Source organism: Myiozetetes cayanensis, unplaced genomic scaffold (assembly GCF_022539395.1).
Source record: "Myiozetetes cayanensis isolate MyiCay16 unplaced genomic scaffold, myiCay2020 scf2-11, whole genome shotgun sequence".
Taxonomy (NCBI): domain Eukaryota; kingdom Metazoa; phylum Chordata; class Aves; order Passeriformes; family Tyrannidae; genus Myiozetetes; species Myiozetetes cayanensis.
Window position 1 is genome coordinate 39,915,711 of NW_026087411.1, and position 20,836 is coordinate 39,936,546.

At 41.1% G+C, this 20,836-nt stretch overlaps 1 protein-coding gene across 1 annotated transcript in view; it reads right to left on the minus strand.

Annotated features, from left to right (window-relative positions):
- Positions 1–12,029, minus strand: part of KCNK1 (potassium two pore domain channel subfamily K member 1) — a 34,578-nt gene extending 22,549 nt beyond the window's left edge. Inside the window, exon 1 of the mRNA XM_050315419.1 lies at positions 11,520–12,029. Coding sequence (XP_050171376.1) covers positions 11,520–11,874 — 355 coding nt within the window. The 5' untranslated portion in view covers positions 11,875–12,029. The remainder of the gene's footprint in view (positions 1–11,519) is intronic.
- Between the last annotated feature and the right edge of the window lie 8,807 nt (positions 12,030–20,836).

A 20,836-nucleotide genomic window follows, 5' to 3' on the forward strand; every position in this document is an offset into this window, starting at 1 on the left:
TGAACAATTCCCTAGAAGGGAGAGGCAATATTTCTGGAATCTCCACTGAAGGAAAGATACAGAAATGTGCATTGCACACTTTGATATAGTTTCATTAATTCCTTATTCAAGTAGCTGCAATTTTCTCTAATATCACTGAGCAGAAAAACTATTACCAAAGGAAAAGAAAAAAGAACATCCAAAGCAAGAAAATAAAAGCATGCTGAAGTGTTCCCACAGGATAGGAAATCAGCTTATTGTATGGGAACACTGCCTAGCAGTAGGAGTGGAGAACTGCAAGAAAAAATTCACAAGCTTCTATTCTCAACCATACTAATAGCTCATACATGACCTTTCACCACTGTTTGTCTGAGTTCACCCCTTTGTAAAATACATACGGAAATGTCACTGTAATATCACAAGATGCAGAACTTACAAGAAGTGCACTAATCAGTAAAGCAGTTTCTGGTACGCACATGCTTCAAGATCTTCAGATAAAAAGTGTTCCAGAAATGTGAAAGATTATCACCGTCTTTCTCACAACATCTAAGGACATGGAATGATGCAAGGCTAAAACCTGGAGTTCAGACATCTGTTTGAGATGTTGAGAGAGCTTCTATCTTTTGCTTTGGCTGAGATTCATGACTAGTAAGAACTCCTAGTGTAAATGACATTTTCCTTGGAGCAGCGTACAAAATCCTGTCAGGTGGCCGCTAGCCCCAGAAAACCTGACCTGAACGTTCAGCTGGCTTCACTAGGTACCTACAGCTGCACTAAAAGATATGACTGAATAAAGACTTATCTTTGCACTACAGGAATGCATAACATCTCCAATAATAAACTAAGGTCGAAATCTAAGGCCTGAGATCAGCCTTAGATTTCCTATTTTCTTATCAACATGAATTATTGATCCACACAATGCAATATCACATACTGTTCATGGTTCTTTGGTTGCCCAACCAGAGTTGCAGCAGTGGACCGCAAGCCAGGTTGGATTTTTCAACAGATGTATGAATGCACAAAGGTAAATTAAACAACCTCTTATCCTCACATAAGAGAGTTTCATTGCTAATTTCATTGCTAAATACTAATCATTCAAATTATTTACAGCACTTTGCGTTACTTTCTGTGCACCACTTAGAGCTTACAGTAGCTAGGACTTTCAAGTAGTAACACAATTACAAATCTTCGAGCCTTTTCAATTTTTGCTATGGTGCTAAATCAGCATTCCAGTACTAAACAAAAATATAGCCATGAGGATCATAAAGTTATAGAATTGTTAAGGTTGGAAAAAAACTCCAAGATCATCAAGTCCAACCATCAATATATGCAATGTCTATAAATAAGTTACAATACAGGCTGTGAACTGTTTAAAATTTAATTGTCCATTAGTAAATCATACAGCCTAGAGCTTCCAAAACTCTACAAGAGATGGAAGTTCTTTAGAGTTTTCTCATTTCCTTTAGGCTGTAGGCTTCAAACGGAAAGGTCTGTGTTATTCTTATACAGCACACAGTTGGGAAAATAGCTACTTCAAATAATATACAGAGCAGAGATTCCAAGGCCTTCTCACATTAATCTTAAATACAAGCAATTTTTAGGGCTCTTTCCCCCTTTTGTGAAGAGAGATGTATAAGCTTCTATAATGAAGTCCCCATGAGTTAAACATCCAAGCTATTTAAGTTTTTAGCAGATCTCTGGACATGTTGCTACTTCCTGAACACAAGGGGTATTTCTCCATTTCAGCTTTCCTTAAAGCCACATACAGTACGATTGCAGCCTATCAGGGAGGAGGTGAAATCAGCCCTTGTGTTTGCATTTGGTGACTCTAAAGTAATGTCCCGCTTTTCAAACTATCTTGTAAACAAAGGAGGATACCTACTCTAGCTTGCCTTTGGACTTTGGCACTAATACTGCACATTGCAATGACTAAGCCTGCCAGTCACATTTTGGAAGCTTGACCGAGCAAAATATGTGTTCATAGTATGCCATGTAGTTTTAAAATAACACAGAAAGCAATAGACCAAGTGTCACATAACAGAAAATTCAGTACAGATTTTAAAATTAAATCATACACAAGTCCCATTCTGCTGAGTGCTGCAACATTTGTGGTCCTCTGAAAGATCACTGTTGCCTCCTAATGCTGAGAAATCTTCTCACACTTGTACTTTTAGTATGTATTTCATAGAATCATAGAATGGTTTGAGTCGGAAGGGACCTCAAATATCATCTCATTCCAACCCACCCTGCCATGGGCAGGGACACCTTACACTAAACCAAGTTGCTCAAAGCCCCATTCAACCTCGCCTTGAACACTTCCAGGGATGGGGCAGCCACAACTTCTCTGGGCAACCTGTGCCAGTGCCTCACCACCCTCACAGCAAAGAATCTCTTCCTAACATCCAATCTAAACCTACCCTCTTTCTGTTTAAAGCCATTCCCCCTTGTCCTGTCACTACATGTCCTTATAAAAAGGCCCTCTCCAACTTTCTTATGGGCTCCCTTCAGGTACTGGAATAGACCATTCCAGAACCTTCACTTCTCAAGGCTGAACAATCTCAATTCTCTCAGCCTTTTCTCATAAGCAAGGTGCTCCTAAAAACATTTTCAGTAAAGTTGATCAAAGGATTCCTTTTACAGTCATTTCAACACACTACAATTAGCAATATCATACAGCCACTACTACACAGAAAATAAGCCACAAAATCCAAGTATTGCCTGAAACGTATTTTCTTTTGCAAAAGCTACAGTTTCAAAGCTAGATTCATCTCTCATTAGAATCAAGCTTCTGCTTATTGAAAAAGAAATGCAAACAATTATGTCTTAACTTTATAATTTCAATATCTAATTCTGGTTGGTCCCTCTCCCCCGTTAAACCAACTTATGCATCTACTCTTGGAAACCTTTTGTGAAGCAACTACTCTTAAAGAATCTAAGGTTATTTAGCTGAGTAAATTTAAACAGCCTTTAAGTAATTGGAAGGCACAGAAGCAGGTACTCACTACAAGTAGGATGAAATACAGAGGTACATTTTAACCTTTTCATTTTAGCTTCTGGAGTTATTTTTAACATATTCAGAAAAAAAGATTCGGTGTGTGGGACATGAAACGCACAGCAAAAAGAGCAAAAGATATGACAACCCCCCATTCTTACAGTACCATGCTCTCTAAAGCTGCATTTACAATAGTATTAAATTGTGCTTGAAAACATTCTATATTGAGGTTCTGGTCACTCCAGAAGTTTACACTTTGTAGTAGAGGACAGTAAAAAGATGCACTAAACCTCTACTCCCTGTTATCATAACAACAGTCTGGACTCGGAATTCTCAGGAGAAAGATGGAATACTGCTGGTAAAGTTTCTCCTAGCAAATAGTATGAAACTTTGTCAGAGGGCATAGCCTCACTTTCTCACACACAAACAGAGCAGTACTCAAAAGGCTGGGTTGGCTTGTTCCACTGGCAAAACCTGTTTCCCAGCCCAACCTCCTCCCTCAGCTGGTGCTAAGTGTTCTCCCCGCTTTCCCATTGGCATTTTCCCAGTTCCTCAAAGATGATGTGATAACTTCCGAAGCTGCTTAAGCAACTGGCAAGAAGCATCAGTTAGTAAACGTTTGGGGTCTGGTGACAGCTGGGGTACTACTTTGATTCATATGTGTTTTTCCTTCAAGGAAGTTGGCATATTCTGTTTTCAGAGATGAATGTGTATCTTTTTCTTTCCAAAGGAAAGAAAATCCATATGTTCTTCGAAGAGGCATTCTGATACTTTCCTGATGCACAGTCACTTGAAATGCTTTGCTTCATTCACCTCTTTCAGTTCTGCTCTTAACCAGGACCACATTGCTGTTTTGTCCTCACAAGAATCTGTTTCAGCTAAGTTCTTCAGTGAAAAAAGTGAACTGACACATTTCTCACGGGTCTTCTGGGTCACATCTGTAACTACACTAGGTCTTCAGTTGAATTTTGTACAAACATCATAACTCTCAAGCAGCTAAGGTCAGATCCAAAGAGACAGTAGGAATTCAGGTAGCTAATTCCTGAGAAACTTTTTATTGCTCTTCTTTAATCCTAAAGGCATCCAAACTGTCATAGGACTCCTAACTTTTCTCAAACTGCTAAAATTCCACTTCTGCACATGCCAAGAAACATTTTGGTCTTCATATGGTTTCAAGGCAGCTTGCATCCTGCTTTATAATTAACCTGGAGGAGTGGCTAAAGAAGACATTTCTCCATAGATTATGATGTTTCTGTATCCAAAAAAACCTCCACAGATTATTAAAATGATGATGCATTGGGCCAAAGTGAAACAAAGAAAGAACAAAACCAGCCAACAAATAAATGACATCAGGAGAAACGACAGATTTAAAAGAAGACTCCTTTTAAATTACATTCAGATAAAAGTGAAAATCCTACTAAACAATAGTCAGGAATTTTGACTGTTACGTTTCAAAGTCCTGCTCTGAGAATGTACGTGATTTTTAGCTTGGGATTTGGTTTGTAGATGTCACTAGAATAGTAACAAAAATTTCAGCATTACAAAAGGATTAAAAATAGAAAATATTTAATGAAAAGTAATTTGGGGGCAGATGACTCTCTTTCTTTCAATAAAGATGTAAATATCAGAATAAAATCAGAGTAGTGATTAGAAATAATAACAGAGCAACAGGAGACCATGTAATTCATCTACGACAAACAGCAAATAATTGTAACACAGCAGAATTAGGAAAAAACAGAGAAATAGCAAAGGTAAACATTTACAAAAAAACCAGTCAATTAATAAAGCCAAAGCAGAACACCAGTAACTGACCCCAGTTATACTCTGTGTATCATACTAAGTTCAATGGACTTGTTTTGTGATTACACTTTATTTATTTTGGGGGGAGGGATAGAGGGTGTTTGTGTTTCAGCACAGGAAGAATTACCCTAGGCCTAATACAGAAGGACTACTGAGGCAGCAGCTGCAGCTCTTCACCTGTTGAGAGCTGCTGGGATGGCTCCTCATCACTGATTAAATTTAGCAAGGCAAATGGAACCACATGACAAAGAAGTGAGGACAGATTTTGTAAGAAAGACATTCCATCCATGAACAGCCAGCACTGCTCTAAACAATAATACAGTCCTGCTATTCCATGGCATATCCTGTTTCTGCCAGGAGATGGTTTTTACTCCTCATTGCCTGTAAACCACAAATATTGGATTAGAGTGACTCTTGACACCCTTTGTTACAGCAAGCACAAGCAGGATTTTGGCACAGCAGATTGCTGCAGTCCTATGAGAAACCAGGAACTACTACCCTGCCTGGAACACAAGACATGACAGACCCAGATTTCCTCCCTCTATTGCTTGCTTCAATGGAGAAAACAAGACCTTTGTCCTGGGCACACAAGAGATAAAGTGACCAAACTTTAACTGTCAGCTCTGGTAACTGAGTGGCTTGTGGCCTGAAGCACAGAGCCTAATATTCTTCCTAAAAAGTTTATATCATTGCTTTTGACACATACAGGTTTTTAGGAGACCTTCCTACAACACATTTTTGGTTTGTGTTTTTTGGTGCATTTGCTGGGTTTTGCTTTGTGTTTTTTGGGGATTCACTGATTGTTTTTTGTTTTCTTTTTTTTAACTTAAGCCCCTATTTTTCTGTTTGGTTTGTTTTGTTTTTTGTGATTTTGTTTGATTGCTTGGTTGGTTTTTTTGTTGTTGTTGTTGTTTTGTTGGTTTTTTTGTTTTGGTTTGGTTTTTTTGTTTGTTTGGTTTGTTTTTTTGTTGTTTTGGTGGGGTTTTTTTTAATACTTCATTGAACATTCCCCTGATTTTCTGTTGTAAGGCAGAGATAACAAAAGCATCCAATCTACTTTCTCCATATTAGTTCATACATACTCAACTTCTTTTACAACCTCCCCAGATGCAGTAGTCTTTTGGTCTCCTCTTCCTAAAAACAGCTAGAAAACCCTGCTTCAAATCCTTGTCTTGAAAATAACATTAAGCCAAACTCAACTGAAACCTCCCATATCTCAAAAACCAGCATCTTAACCCTGGGGCCAGATTAGAATATGACAGAAGCAAGTCTGGAGCTGCTCCATGAAGTATAAAATAAAGGAATTCTCCCTGAGAAGAAAGCAGGCACTCGGGCAGACAGAATGACTCCTTGACTTCGTGTTTAGACTACTTAATACGAATGGCTCCAGGACAGTCTGCTGATCTATCTGGAGGCCAACAGCCTCGAGGACAGTAGCTGTGACTACCCTGTCCTAGAACATCCTGTAGCCTTCAAACACTTGGCTTCAGATCCAAACATCGGCTTGTTCAATGTAGTCCTTCTTCTCTGGCATCTTTCTCAACCTATCTTGTCATCCTTTCATTTCCTTTGATTTTCTTAGAAGTACTCCAATATAAAAACCACTCTGTTGTAGGACTGAGCACAACCTCGCTTTGCCTTTGAGATCATCCACAGCAAATTACCTTTTCCTGTAGATGTTGTTTTCAAGTCATAAACAACTCTTGAAAGAGAAACAAAGTTCCCAGAGTTTGGCATCTTTACCCTGGTGAATAGCTGCAATTCATCCCACCAATTTAAATAATCTATGAGTGCTACCATCAAAGAAAAAGTACAATGAAGCTTCAGTTTTCTGCTGGAGTCAGGAGTGAGACCAATCTGAGTTTAATCCATCACAAAGTCTCCATATTTTCATATAAGAAGCAATGGGGAATCTTATGACTGGTCTCTAGACATATACATTCGGTATGAATTATGAAATATATTTATTCGGTGTGTATTAATGAGATACTAAAGGCATCACCAGGGACACAGCCCACATATTCTGACAGCAGCAACATAAAATATGCATTTTACATTGAATTGAAGTATGAGACAAAAAAAAAAATCAGCTTTCCATAAAGCCCCTGTGAACTATCCTCTTTCTATTTAAGTCAAATTCACATTTTTCCATAAGGTATGAGAGACACAGGTAGTTTCATCCATCTGAGGGTTCTACTGTAAGTGACTACATATCTTATGATGTCTTTGCAATGCTCCACTGTGATGCTTTCATGGCACTACCTCATATTCGACGGATTTGTTAATATCTGTAATGAACTTTCCTTTGCAGTACATCCACTTACTCCAGCACAACATCACAGCCTGTTACTTTTCATAAATAAAGGCACAGTTAAGTTTCTCTGGCAAGTCATCAGCAGCAATGCTTATGAGAGTCAGACCTAACAGAATTCCTTATGAATCAAATGATATATGCATTAACTCCTCATACTGCTTGCCAGTAAGACTCCTATAAGTTATTTAACATGAATGCAAAACTTTCCCTGAAAACCATGTTGCTTCTTTATTAGCCCTTAAACCAAGCACTTTTAAACTAACAGCCACTGTCAGCATTTATCTACAACTACTGCGTACTCTCTTCAGAACACAGCAAGCAGAAACCTGAATTCAGTACATCATGGATCTTGGGGGACATTCCTTGCAGCGGAGCACAATACACTCATCCTCAGCACCAACAATGAAACCAGTAGAAGCCAAATTCTGGAGAAGATGCTGCTTTGCATGAACCATCCTGCAGACAATTACATTATTACACTTCAGAAGTGGTTGAATACTAACAGGTCTCTTCTCTTACTGTCTTGACTCCTGTGTCTCAGAGGAATGACCACCTGACCTTAATCGAAAGATTTAAAACATGCGCTGCCATCACAGAAGATGCAACTTCTCCTCACGCTTCCTCTGCAAATCCCTCAATTAGGATAAGGCTATCCTAGCTTCCTTCTAATGTGTATCTTGCCAACCCTATCGCAACAGAGAAGGATCTTTCTCAGTATCCTTCTGGTATGCAAATGTTAAGTGAGCCATGTTTATGTTTCAGATGAAGGCAAAAATACTCAAAGCTGGACAGTCAGAACAAGACTTATGGTCTGTTTGCATAAAGTGCCACGGGACATCCTTGCACTGAGAAGACTCTTTACAAAAACAAACATAAAAATACAGGCCCCAAGTTCCTAAATCAGCATCTCCTATCCTTCCATATCTATTTTTCTTCAAAAAAAGAAGTCACTGTACTCTTCGTATCTTGCAACACAGCCAATACCAACCAATATCAATTTCTTGAATTACTTAATTCTGCTTACAATTCATGTAGTGCAGTATTTCCATACTGCACAAATATGGGATAAGAACTTAGACATTGCCAAGAGTAGTGAAAACACCACCCAGAAGAGTGAGTACAAAAAAATTACTTGATTTTTATTGTTAGAAATAAAAGACATTAGTACAGATGGCCCCACAAAAAAGCCAACCAGAAAGAACTGCTTCAGCATGATGATTTCTAACACTGAGACAAGCCACAACCATAGATATGCATAAGGTCATAATCACAGAGAGTTTCCAAGACAGACATTATTTAAATGCACACAGTTGTATAGTCTTAGTGTTTATGTTGTCAATTATTAACAACCTAATTGTTTTCTCTTACACATGGCTTGTATGGCCTTCTGAATGACTGCTTAAGTTGCATAGGGAGGAATAAAGTCATTAGAAGAGAAACCTGCTGCCAGTCACTTCTACAATCTGCTGAAGCCTTAACACCAGCCCATTTCACTGCCCTTTGTTTGCCCGTCCTTCAGGCAGCTTGTGACAGTCCTGTGACAGCCCATGTGTGCAGCAACACAAACTGCTTTCAAGTAACAACTTGCCTTTACTGTTGTTTATTCTGCAAACTCCCTCCATTTATGATTTTTTTCCAAATTCTTAATTGACTTTATCACTTTCTTCAAGGATTTTCTCTAGTGAGTAAGAAGCCAAAGAATATAATAAGGACAGGAATGAACAAGTGAAGTCAGGGATGCTATATTTAAACACTTTCCCTACATGTTTTATATAGAAAACTAAAAGGCTATGAAAGAAGCCTTGTCCTCTGTGCAAGGGGTAGGTGTGCATTTTTTACATGAGGAATGACAAATTCAGTCAGCTGAACATATGGAACATCCTGGTGCTCCCTGCAATTTCACTTATGCACAAGAAGCAACCCTCAGTTGGTACCACCAGTACCAGAGTTCTCTTTTCTGCTTTTGTTCTTACTGTACTTGGCAAAGGGAGGGCATTTCAGGTGCACAGTTTGTAATAGTACAGCATTTTTTTGAATGTTCAAACACTTCTGAACAGCTGTTTGAAGTGACCAGGCAGGTTCCACTACTTGTCTTCCGCTTTCATGGCCATTTCAGAGTCTTGAAATATTTCTTGCACAGGTGCAGAGATAATTAAGGGGAAAAAATGTACCTCCCCAGAAACCTGCAGGCTCTGGGGAGAACTTGAATAAGTGTTGGTCATACTATATTGATCTGGATTTATCCTTGTCTACCTTGTACAGGTTATTTATATTCGATAGGAATCAAGTGCAGCTAAAGACTACTACATAATAGAAGAAATGGACAGATTTTGTTAAAAAGGGCACAACACAAAGGACTATTGGACATAAAAGGAAGTACCACCATTTGATCTATAATATTGACCTATTGCATCAATGATGACTAGATGAACTTTAGTTTATGAAACTGACAGAAATAATGATAACTCGTGCATTTCAGACCTCTGTCTTTTCTGAGGATATGCCATTTAAGTGGAGTTCTCTACTAGGTTCTCCATTTGGACAATGGTACCTTGTATCTTCTTTTCTTGTAGGGCCTCTACGATCAAGTCAGCCACACATGCAGGGCCAGGTTATGCCTTGCCCTCAAGCAGATGAGCAGTGGGGAAGAGATATCCCTGCCTGAACTGCATTACTGAATTTAAACACATTCAAACATGCAGCTGTGTATTACCAGGCAGTATTAAGGTGTTACGAACTCAGTCCCACCCCCACTGTCCTGATTGATTGTGAACATTTTTAGATTGATTCATCTCTGAAATCAATATTGCCAGATTTAAAAATAATAAACTGCAGAGACTGTGTATTGGATTTGTCTGGTTAAAAAAAAAAAAAAGAGTTACATGCAGTACATGCAGTACACTGTGTAAGAATAAATAGAAAAGCAGGACCTTTCTCAATACCTTTTTCTCTTAAAACAGTGGGTTACTATATCATAGAAAAAATAATTTGAATGCAAAAATAGCTCTTGGGCAAAATAATTTACATTTTATAGTACCAGCCAGTGTAACTGATTAGGAATGAAAACAAGAACTATAAGGTCAATTCAGCACCTTAAGTTTAAAGTGCTTTACGGTTTTACTGAAAGGAAAAAAATAAAAAGAAAATAAAAATTTGAGTGCTGAAGTATTATCATAATTCCATGGTTTTTCTACTCACAGTATTACTATACGTTGATTAATGTTTAGAGATTTATTCACTGAGAGCATTTAATTGTCACAAGCATGTTACTTTCTCTCTTCACACAAACTTTAACTCTAGTTATTAAGATGCAGAGGGGGAGGTGTTGCGTGGACACCCATAACCCTGGTTTACTTTTTACAAATACAACCTCCTTATAACAAGCAGACACCCTAATCTCTAGACTCAATGACAACTATTTATAGCAATATTTACACGACAAGCGTTGCCTGTTTGAAATCAGTTAGGAAGCACCAAAATAAGATCAAGTAAGCAAATTATTAAAGGACATTATTAATATCTGCCTGATTACATTTCCCATAATAGAAGGAGTGTTAACTTGGGGGCAGGGAGGGAAAAAAAAGAAACAGTGCATCTTTTATAGTAGTATCAATGTACTGCCAAGACTCAAAGCCCTCTGGTTGGACAAATTTTAGGGTGATTCTTTTAACGCTTTTCTTATTCGACAAGCCTTTGTTATTTATTTCAGTGAGCCGCATTCAAATCACCAGAGCCCAGCTTCCCAGCACAAACGCCTCCACTCATCCTTTAGGAGAAGTCTGTCCACTATGCTCTTATGTGAAACCCAACTGCTGTAAAAATAAGTGTCTAGGGTCAGATGAATGTTTCTTCAAGCTTTTCAAAACACCACTGAAAACTGCTCTTTGGAAGAAAGAAAGCATTATCATTCAGTAGTTTACATGCAAACGTTAAATGGAAATTGACAGTAAAATATAAAACTGAAATTTAACTTCATCAGTAGGCTCCGGTTAGCAGTTTCCCCTTCTCCCCCAACTCAGCCTGAAAGAAACACACAGGAGACACCCCTAAAATAAGTTAAAAGTTCAAAGAAAGAGATGGGCATTACGCCGGATTTTCGAAACCGCCAACGATTTCAAGGTGTGTGTGGGGGGGACCTGACAACCTGGCTCTTAACGCTGAACTAGGGCGGGTTTCAAATACGGGTGATGTATCCTACATAAAACATTCCTCTCACACACGAGATTCTGGGAAGTAACGAGTCCTGGGGAGCCCAAGCGCCGCCGCCCCCCGCACGCCCGGGGCCGGAGGTCGCACCGTCTCCGCGGCCCTGGACGTGCGGGCCCCGGCCCCCCTCCCACAGCCCCGGCTGCCCCCAAACCAGCCCCTCCATCTCCGCGGCGGCCCTGAGGGGGTCCGGGCCTCCCCGGAAGGCCTCCGGCGCCTTCCCCTTACCCGTGGTGGAGAGGACGGTGCTGGCGAAGAAGAGGGAGGAGGTGAAGTCCCAGTTCCAGTTTCCCGAGGCGTTGCTGAGCACCGAGACGCCGTAGTTGCTGGCCTCCAGCACCCGCATCAGGAACTGCTCCAGCTGCTGCTCTGAGAGGCAGGCGTGCTCCTCCAGGAAGCGCTGCTTCAGCTTGCCCAGCTCCTGGCGCAGCAGGTCCTCGTAGGGCAGCTCCACGGAGGAGAAGACCACGGCGCCGAACACCAGGTAGAGCAGGTAGCCCAGCACCAGCAGGGCGAAGCACCAGGCGGAGCGGTGCTGCTCCACCAGCCGCACGCAGGAACTGCCCGCCAGCGACTGCAGCATCTTCCCGAGCCGGGGCCGGCTTGCGCCCCGGGCCGGGCCGGGATGCCGAGGGGTAGCGGGGGTCGAGGGACAAGAGGGGAGGGAAGGGGGAGCGCGGCCGGCGCCTGCCCCCCGTGCGGCCGCTGGCTGACTTTGGAGGCGCGGAGCGGCGCTGATGTGGCGCTCACGTGGCCGCGCGGCGCAGGTACCGCGGCAGAGGGAGGAGGGAGGGAGGCAGGGAGGGAGGCTGGGCCTCCTGCTGCTGATGCTGCTCCTGCCGCCGCCAGCCGCCCGGTCCCGCCGGCTCACCCGCCCCACGCCTCTGCCGCCGGCTGCCAGGACGCCGGCGCTTTCTCTCTTTTCTGTTCCTTATCACCGAGTAACGCGTGGGGAGAGCGGGGAATCCCCCACTGGCGCTCAGCGAAGCCGATCCAGAGACCCCGGCCCCGCGCTGCAGCGGCGGTTTATTCTCATTTCCTTACAAAGTGTCTGGAGGTTTCTTTGCCTCGCTGCTCCCCGCCCCCTACAGTAAGAAACCCCCCAAAAAAGCAATTCCTTCCACTACTGAGTTGTTTTATTGTTACTATTTATTTATTCATTCACGTTTCAAAGCAGAATAAGGTGACGCAGTGTGAAGCAGGAGGCTGAATTTCATTCATTTCAGGACGTGATGAGTTCAAGGAGAAACTCAGATGTCAGGCATTACTGTCCTCCCTCAGGTCCATTAACTTCAAAAAGGGTCCTTTTTGGGGGTGTGGTTCAAACTAGCTGACCTCCAGCAGCTCTCCATACAAGCTAAAGGAGTCTTTGCTCCTATGCTGAGTTCCTGGAGACACTTTTTAATGGCGTGAAGTGCCCAGCTAGCGCTCAAAGCAGCATCCAGGATGAATACAAAGGCGCTGCAAAGCCATCCCTCTGTGTAGTCACAGCCAGAGATCCTCACAAGTTTCAGTTTGAATGCTTCTTTCTTCCTCCATCTCAAACTCTAGCCAGCAAACCCACAGTTAACTTACCAAATGAAGTTCCCCACCAGATGAAAAGGATCAGTGAAAATTATAGCTTCCTAAAGTAACCCCTAGGGTGAATAAAGGAGTGAGAGGAGATTCCTGGGTCACATCCCACAAGGCTCTACCAGTTCCCTTTCACCTCTCAGCTAATGGCAATTTATACTACAGTCACAAAGTAGTGCTTAAATTAGTAAATTAGAACCCTTCTAGGGCTGAGCCAACGAGTTTGGACAGAGTAAATAAAATTCAGCAACCTATCTTAAGCTCTGAGGTACCCCTCTATGCAGCAAGGGCTACCATGGGAAGAGAAAAATGAAAGGCACAAAATAATGCTAGAGAAACAGTGTGTCAACATCTCCTATTATACAACAGCTACATGAAACTGTGGGATTAATCTGGTCCGTCAGAACAGCTCATGCAGTTCCTGGTCCATTACCTACTGCCAGCTATAGCTGAGCTATTCCAGGGACTTAAACACGGCCCACACTCACAGCAACCTTGTTTCATGATCAGAATGTAAATATGTTCATACATGCAAAAAGCTTGAATGCTTGGTCAGCAGTGCACTTGGGGGATGTGCCAGGTAGATCCGAGACAGGCCGAGCAGGCAGACTCTCGATGCTGTGCCAGGAGCACACACATGTGCTGGCCTACACGTGTGTCTGTGCATCATACAGCTGGGGAGGGGGCACCATGGACACTTGGGTGTTTTAGTAGGCAGATAGAGTTTTTCCCCATGGCTGAACTCCTCAACTGTTGCAAGGTGAATGTAGAAACTGTAGCACCCAACAGAAGTGCAGCACAGTTAAATTAGGGCGAAGGCTTGAAATGAGCAGCTGAAGAAGATCCATGCTGTATATCCAGAAGTTAATTGATAAAAGGATAGACAGAGGCAGAGATGTCACATCCCTACCCCACCACTTTAGCACCTTTCATCAGCATCAGTGTATTTTTGTAACATAAACCAGTGATGTGTAGGAAAAAGGCAATCCCAGTCAATAGCAATAAAAACTGATTATACTACCTGAGAGCGTAATGCGGACAAGCTTTGGAAGGAAATATTCCAAACAAATGTTTGATTGCATTGCACTAAGGCAGCATGAATTTAAACACTGTTACAGAAAAAGAGGTCAAGAAACCTCATTAACTGATTTGGTATGCTTAACTAACTCCATCCAATTACTTAGTCACTTGTCCCCTCAAATTCCAAATGACTGAGTAACTCTATATCTGATACAAAAAACATTTAAAACAGTAGGTGTGACATACTGGGATCCACTTTGATCAAATGTACTCAGTTTACCAGCTACGGTGGGTTTCATAATACGATTTTTAATTTATGGCAACATCTGGTAGGTACAGTTGCATTCGTGATAGAGAATGGTCATGTCTTTGCTATAAAACAGTGTTTTCCCAACCTTCAAGACAAATATTTGTTTAAAGGTTAGAAAATGTTTGCCTAAGAACACACCTCTCTTCAGTGGTCATAGGAAACTTTGGCTGGGTAGCTGAACAGTTTTATTTACCAGCCTCCTTCAGTTTTCCATTTTTATGAATCACTCATTCTCCATTTTTAGAAGCCTCTCACACTTAGAGGCTTGCTAGGCTTGAGAGAAAAGAGGACTCTGCTGAACAAAGTCTGCACTACTCTTATAACTTGATTTTTCCCCACACAGTTTTTTGGAGGCGTGGGCTAAGGGAAACAATGGCAGAACATCACAGCTGTGTCACCAAAGCATTCACATTCTTGCTTCCAAAGCAAACAACTAAACAGTCTGAGTTTTAGCCACCATTATTAATGTTCATGTTTTAACTCAAAGCCTTTAATATACCTGGTAATTTAATTACAGATTTCTTTGGGATAGGTGTGCAGAAAGGTGTCTTAATATTCAGTTTTCTGACTTCAAGTGATTGTATTTACCATGATAAAAACATATGTAAATGTAATTACATCATTCCAGTTTCATTCTAGAGTGTGCTATAACTGTTTTCATATTGTTTTGTTTGTCAAGAATCAGGCTAATCAAGGGTTCAGTGTACTGAATTCAGTGTTATGTACTGTATAACAGAAAGTCCCAACATGCTTCTGCAGGGAGTGACTGAAGTTGTGGAGCAGGCTCTTACAGAACAGTCTTTTCCCAGCAGAAGTTTCATACTGCTGTGATCATCCCTCTCAACAAAACATGAATCCAGTTTATTAATAAAGTGTACCACATTGTCACTATCATTCATCCACCATGAATGATGAGCTATGCTCAGTGATTGCTGGAGAAGTCCAGCTGCAAGCAGAGTGAAGAAACCTACTGTTGGTAGATACTGGTGATCTTTATTGCACAACTCCCCTCTGAGCTACAGAAAATGCAAGTACAAGTTGGCTGTCTACAAAGGTAGAAGAGAAGGCAGACACTCTAATCCACCATAGAACTGACACAGAAACCACAGTTGTCCCCTGGGGTGCTAGAAAACCACAGAGAAAGTTATTAGTCTCTCTAACTCTGCTGCTTGGGGACATAGGGCAACTCCCCTATCACATCCCTGGGATAGCAGCTTCTGTAGCGTAGTCCAGAGGCTGAGAAAATCCTCTCTTGTACATAAGAAGTGTAAGGCCCTCTGAGAACTGTGTAAATCACAAACATCTTCTGTTAGGAGAAGTGAAATTGAAGTAAAAAGGTTTTGTGTTCATGGCAAGTCTGCTTTCCTCCGAGATTTTTGGTTAACTAAAAGAATCTTTATTACTGACACATTTCCAATAAAATGCTGAAGGGCTTGAAACACCAGAAGACAAGGAGATGGTGGTTAGAGGAAAAGGACATCCTGGTGGCAGACAGTGACCAGAGAGGGGGACCACTGTACTCTAGTCTTCTGTCCAGTGAATGAAAATGAAAACAGATAAAAATAGTAGCTTCAGTGAAAAGCAAGAATAGCTCACAGCAGCGCTTCAGTGCCCAGAGACTAGCCTATGCTGAGTGGCATATGCCAAAGAGGAGATTTGACACTGGGATTCTGCTGCTGTAATCACTGAGATCTAGTCTGTGAGCAGGAATGAGTCTGAGGAAAAGGGAAACACCCATGTTTAGCAGTGTTACTAATATCAAGACTGTAAAATATTTTCAGCACTAAAAGAAACCCTGAAAGTGACTCATATACACAGGAAGTTTCCAGCTGACTGAAAGGATTATTTATTTTCCTTTTTTTTTTTTTTTCTCCCAAATTAGTAGTCTCATGGCCAAATCACAAACACTTTTACATCAGTCTTGGAAGAAAATGTCCTTCCTCTTGCTACGTTGAAGAGCCGTAAATCCCAAGAAGGTGGGTAAATAAAATCAGTTACCCAGTTACCCGGCAATACTTGTCCTGACAAACCTGTTCTGCTCTGGCATACCTATAGCATGAGCTCATAGTACAGAGAACTGAGGAGGTGGTGTTGAGGAAAAGTGGGATGAACCAGGACAGTGTGGGAGGCAATAAACAGTTATGTGGGGAGAACATGAGCCAGTATCAAAGCTGTGTCACCCTGACAGCTGAATATTGAATAGCAATAGGGAACTGATTGGTCCTTCAGTATTTTTCTTCAGATTTGGTGTGAGTATAAATTTAGTGGTTGCAACAAGTCTAAAGTCTGACTGATCAATCCTAAACTATGGGTACATGAAGAAAGATAGCCATAAATGTAAGATTCTCTGAATTGACTTCCATTAATGCTTCTGCCACATTTAACTATTCCACTGAATATTTTTTAAAATGAAACTGAGGAGAAGTAGAACCCTTCAAGATTTGCTCTATCTATCTGTTAAGTGAAGGCTGGAATGTAATACATTTCCTGTTATATAAATAAATATATTTGAGCAATTGTTTCTGAAGACTCAATTTGTGAGCTTTTCAAAAGTTAACATAAAGTTGGCTACTAGCTCTGATTGAATGTCATGGCCCTGTGGGCAGGCAGGATGTGAAGTTATAAGTATTACAGCCTCACAGGCACTGACACAAATGTAGTTAAGTTGAGAAACAGTCAGATGGGTTGCCATGCTTTCTGTTTCCAGTGGGTAAGGTGTTCTATTTTGGCTAAATGAAATTATCTAGTTTTGGGTCAAATAATGTAAATCTTACAGAATTTGAAACAACGCAGCTTGAATTTATAGAAAAAAAATGTAATCTTTGAAGAGGGGATTCATTCCTATCTTAATGTGGCAGAAGGATAGAGACATGCAATAGGAGAGTATAGATTATTTATTTAGTATGGAATATTTAGGTCTTTAAAATTTATCACCAAGAGAACTGATCAGAGTAGAAATATTGCTGTGGAAGAAAAAGAGTGAAATCTGTGTCCATGTTCATGCCATTTCCAACATCCTACCTGCCTGAATTCTACTTGTGAGGGAGGGGGGAAGGCTTGAGATTTAATGACTTCCTAAAAAAATCATTTTATGCTGTTAACTTAGTGGTGCAACACTGTCCACAAAGGTTGAGACTGCTGATCTGTGATAGTGAAGGAATGAATGTGCCTGGTTTGGAGCTATATTTAGGGGAAGGTTTACGTCATGAACTTGTAGTGTTTAGAATCAAGAGAGTTTATATGCATGGTCAGGCACAATGTCTTTCTTGAGTGAGTCATCTTTGTTTGGCGTAAATGTAATTTTCCTTAGAGCTGCAATAGGTGTATATATTTAACCAATGATCTTGGTGTCTAGGTAGAATAACTGGTAGACAACTTTTTTATAAAGATAATCATTTTATGTCATGGAAAAATTAATTTTGTGTGTACTTGCCATTAGGTTTACCCAATGACATTATCCGAAAAGACACTTGGTTGCACTAGGAGGTATCAGTCCAGTGGGAATGAGGGCTGCATATATGCACATAAATACATGCATCCATGTATATGCATGTATGTTTTTATATGATTTTATATATAGCATGCTTCCTCAAACTTCTCACTGATATATTCTAAGTTGTGTCATACCTGTGCAGAAAGGTAATTACCTGTGATTTGTAGGATTGTGTTAATGCTAAGGAATGTAATAGCTCAGAGAATTCAGGATGTCAACATGACCTTACTGGAACATTACATTAAATAAAATTCGTTGTTTTAAGTAAAGTGACCTTACCCTCCTAAATCCTATGACAGTCACCCAGCAGAATTGGTCTTTTTAACCTCTTGTTTGAAGTGCCCAAAAGAAGAAAAATGGTTTATATACTTTATACTTTTTACTGAAAATAAGGCTTCACAGAATATTTTATATGTCTTCCATCTACTCTGTAGAATTTTTTGTACTTCTTTCCCCTGCCTGGCAGCCTGCTGTTAAAGATGGCTATGATGGGAAATAAGGCAGTAGCTGAGGTGGACTCCAACAGCTGTGGGTGTCCAGGTGTCCTTCCTGATCTTACCAGCTCTGGGACCCATCTTGTTTTTGTCTCCAAGGTGTTGTGCCGGTTCTTGGGCAGCCATGAAATGACAGTGTTTGCAAAGCCTACCATCTTTCTCTGGGTCACTTTCTAAACATACAGCCCCAGAAAGGATTACACACTAAAGGGTCTCTCTGTAATAACTTTTTCCAGTAGTTAGGCTATACTTCCATGGTTTCTGATTTTGGTTTACTGAGGCCCAGTCCCAGTCTCTTAGTTTAGTGGTGGCATTGAGGAGTATTGGTAGGTCCTTTAGCCTGTTTTAATTCAGTTTGTGTTGCCATAGAATTTGTGTACTTGTATAATCAATTTAATGTACAAGCTGAGTTGAACTTGCGTTACAGTGGCAGACAAACCTTGGACCCAGCAGTGGTGACATTCTCATTGACAGCTCACACACACCTCTTGTCCATTCACAGAACGGTCACATTAACTTGTCAAAATAGCTTTCAGCTTCAGCTCCATTTGACTTCACGTTCCTGCATGCCAGCATGTGTACACAGCACAGCACTGCTCTCTGAGGCCTCCCTGCCCTGGGCTGTGAGTTCAGATGGAACAGTGTGCACATTTGGACTGCATGCACTGGGGTCAGTGTGCTGGAGCCTGGTACAGACACCATCTGCTCTTTGACTCTGCCTTGGGCAGTTGGGCTCCAGGGACTGGAAGTGTTTTTGAGTTGTCATTTGTAAGTGGGCATCTGGATGCCTGCAATGATCCTGGCCCATCTGAGACCTCGTGGAAACTACACATTGCCTCTGGGCCAAGACACTTTGCTAAAGTAGGGAAGTCTGGTGCTGCGTGTGGATGCCTGCACATGGATTATACAGGGCAAGTTCTTGGCATGACTATCAGATGCTGCCTAGGTGCAGCCCATGAAGTAAGGGACCTTGGAAGAGGTAGGGTTGCAGCTCTGGGAAAGAATCTCTTTCCTGTTGCAGCCATAGCTGATAGCTAGGATGTACAGCAACTTGGCTTTTCAGGGCTCTAGACTCCTAGAGATTTTAAATTCTAATGAGACACCCATCTTTGCAGTCTCTAATTCATAAAACACACTCTAACCCAGAAACTCAGACATACCTGAAAACAACCCTTGCGTCTGACCTCGGGTATTTCCTGTGCTGGTTGAATCCTACAGTTTAAAGGAGTTTAATGTTTAACTGTAGGGAGGCATAAGCTCCATTTCTTTCCTACAATTGTCCTAGCAGGAGGGAGAACCCAGGGAACCCTCTTCCCTGGGCACAGGCTTTACAGCCAGCACATATTGGGGGTGAGCATTGAAACAGGCACCCTTCCCTCATCGTTCCTGCTGATCAAATCCACCTCTTTCAGTGGTCAGTCCTGACAGTAGCTCTGAGGCATAATAGTTCTTCACTGGGAATGCAGCACAAACCAACATATTGAACCAGGAACCCTCAGCCACAGCATCTGTTCCTGATAGCTGAAGGCCCACATTACCACAATGAAGTCAGCAGGAGTTACTATTCACTGATGAGGAAACACAGGCAAACCCATCTAATTTGTGATACTCCCACCTGGCTGTGCTGTTTGGATAGGTTCATTTTCCAGGCAACCCTTCTACCTCAACAGTGTTAAATTTTAATAAGTGCAATTCGTTGCCTTGTTGAACCAATGTCTGGAACAGCCCATGGGTGCTATTGCCACATGCACCTGCTATAATGAATACCAAAGCCTATTTCAGTGACCTGAATCTTTTGAAAATTTAGTTCTTTATTTTTATCCACTTAGAGGGGGCACAAGCTGCAGTGTCCTACTTTTTATGAACTGTGTCATCTGACTCATCAATCAAAATTGAGTTTGAATCCTATTATCACCCACTGATTTTCAATCAACCCAACAAACCTATCAGATGTACAAAAGAACAATTTTTTCGCTCAACCCATTTGCAAATCTTGAGCTGTCAGATATTTTAAGGTTTAAGAAAAATACAATTTCAGCAAGGCCAAATACTACACTCTCCCCTGAAAAGATACACTTATTTAGAAAGAATATCATAGGACAAGAGAATAACTTCTGTGAAGTAAGATAACTTTGAGATTTTATACTATTAAGTTGATTAGTTTTTGACATAATACAATACTAGTATTGTTTTATCCACTTCGGTCAGACTGCACTGTACACTCTTACAGTATTTGACAGATATAGAAATATAAAAGCTGTCTGGCCTACAGGCTATTAAAGAAAAGGCTTAAAATATAAGTCTGTCCAGAAGAACTCCTGTGAAAAACCTGACAGTTTTTCCCTTGTACTTTTAGAAATGCATGAAGTAATTTGAAAACAACACCACCACCCCACCACCCTCACAACCACAATCTATTTTTCTTGCTGTAATGGCAAAGCAAGCATCAGTGACCTGATCCTGTTCTGTCTGACTCATGAGACCTATATGGGAAACAATGAGAACATATGCTAGAAGATCATACCTTCCTTCCTCTTGAAATCTCTTTCTCAGAATCCAGCCTGCTATCCTTCAAACAAGTCTTCAGCCTTGCCAGGAATAAAGAATGAAATACTGAAAAACCCAGTTTCCAGGGGAAAAAAGCCCTAAACATTTC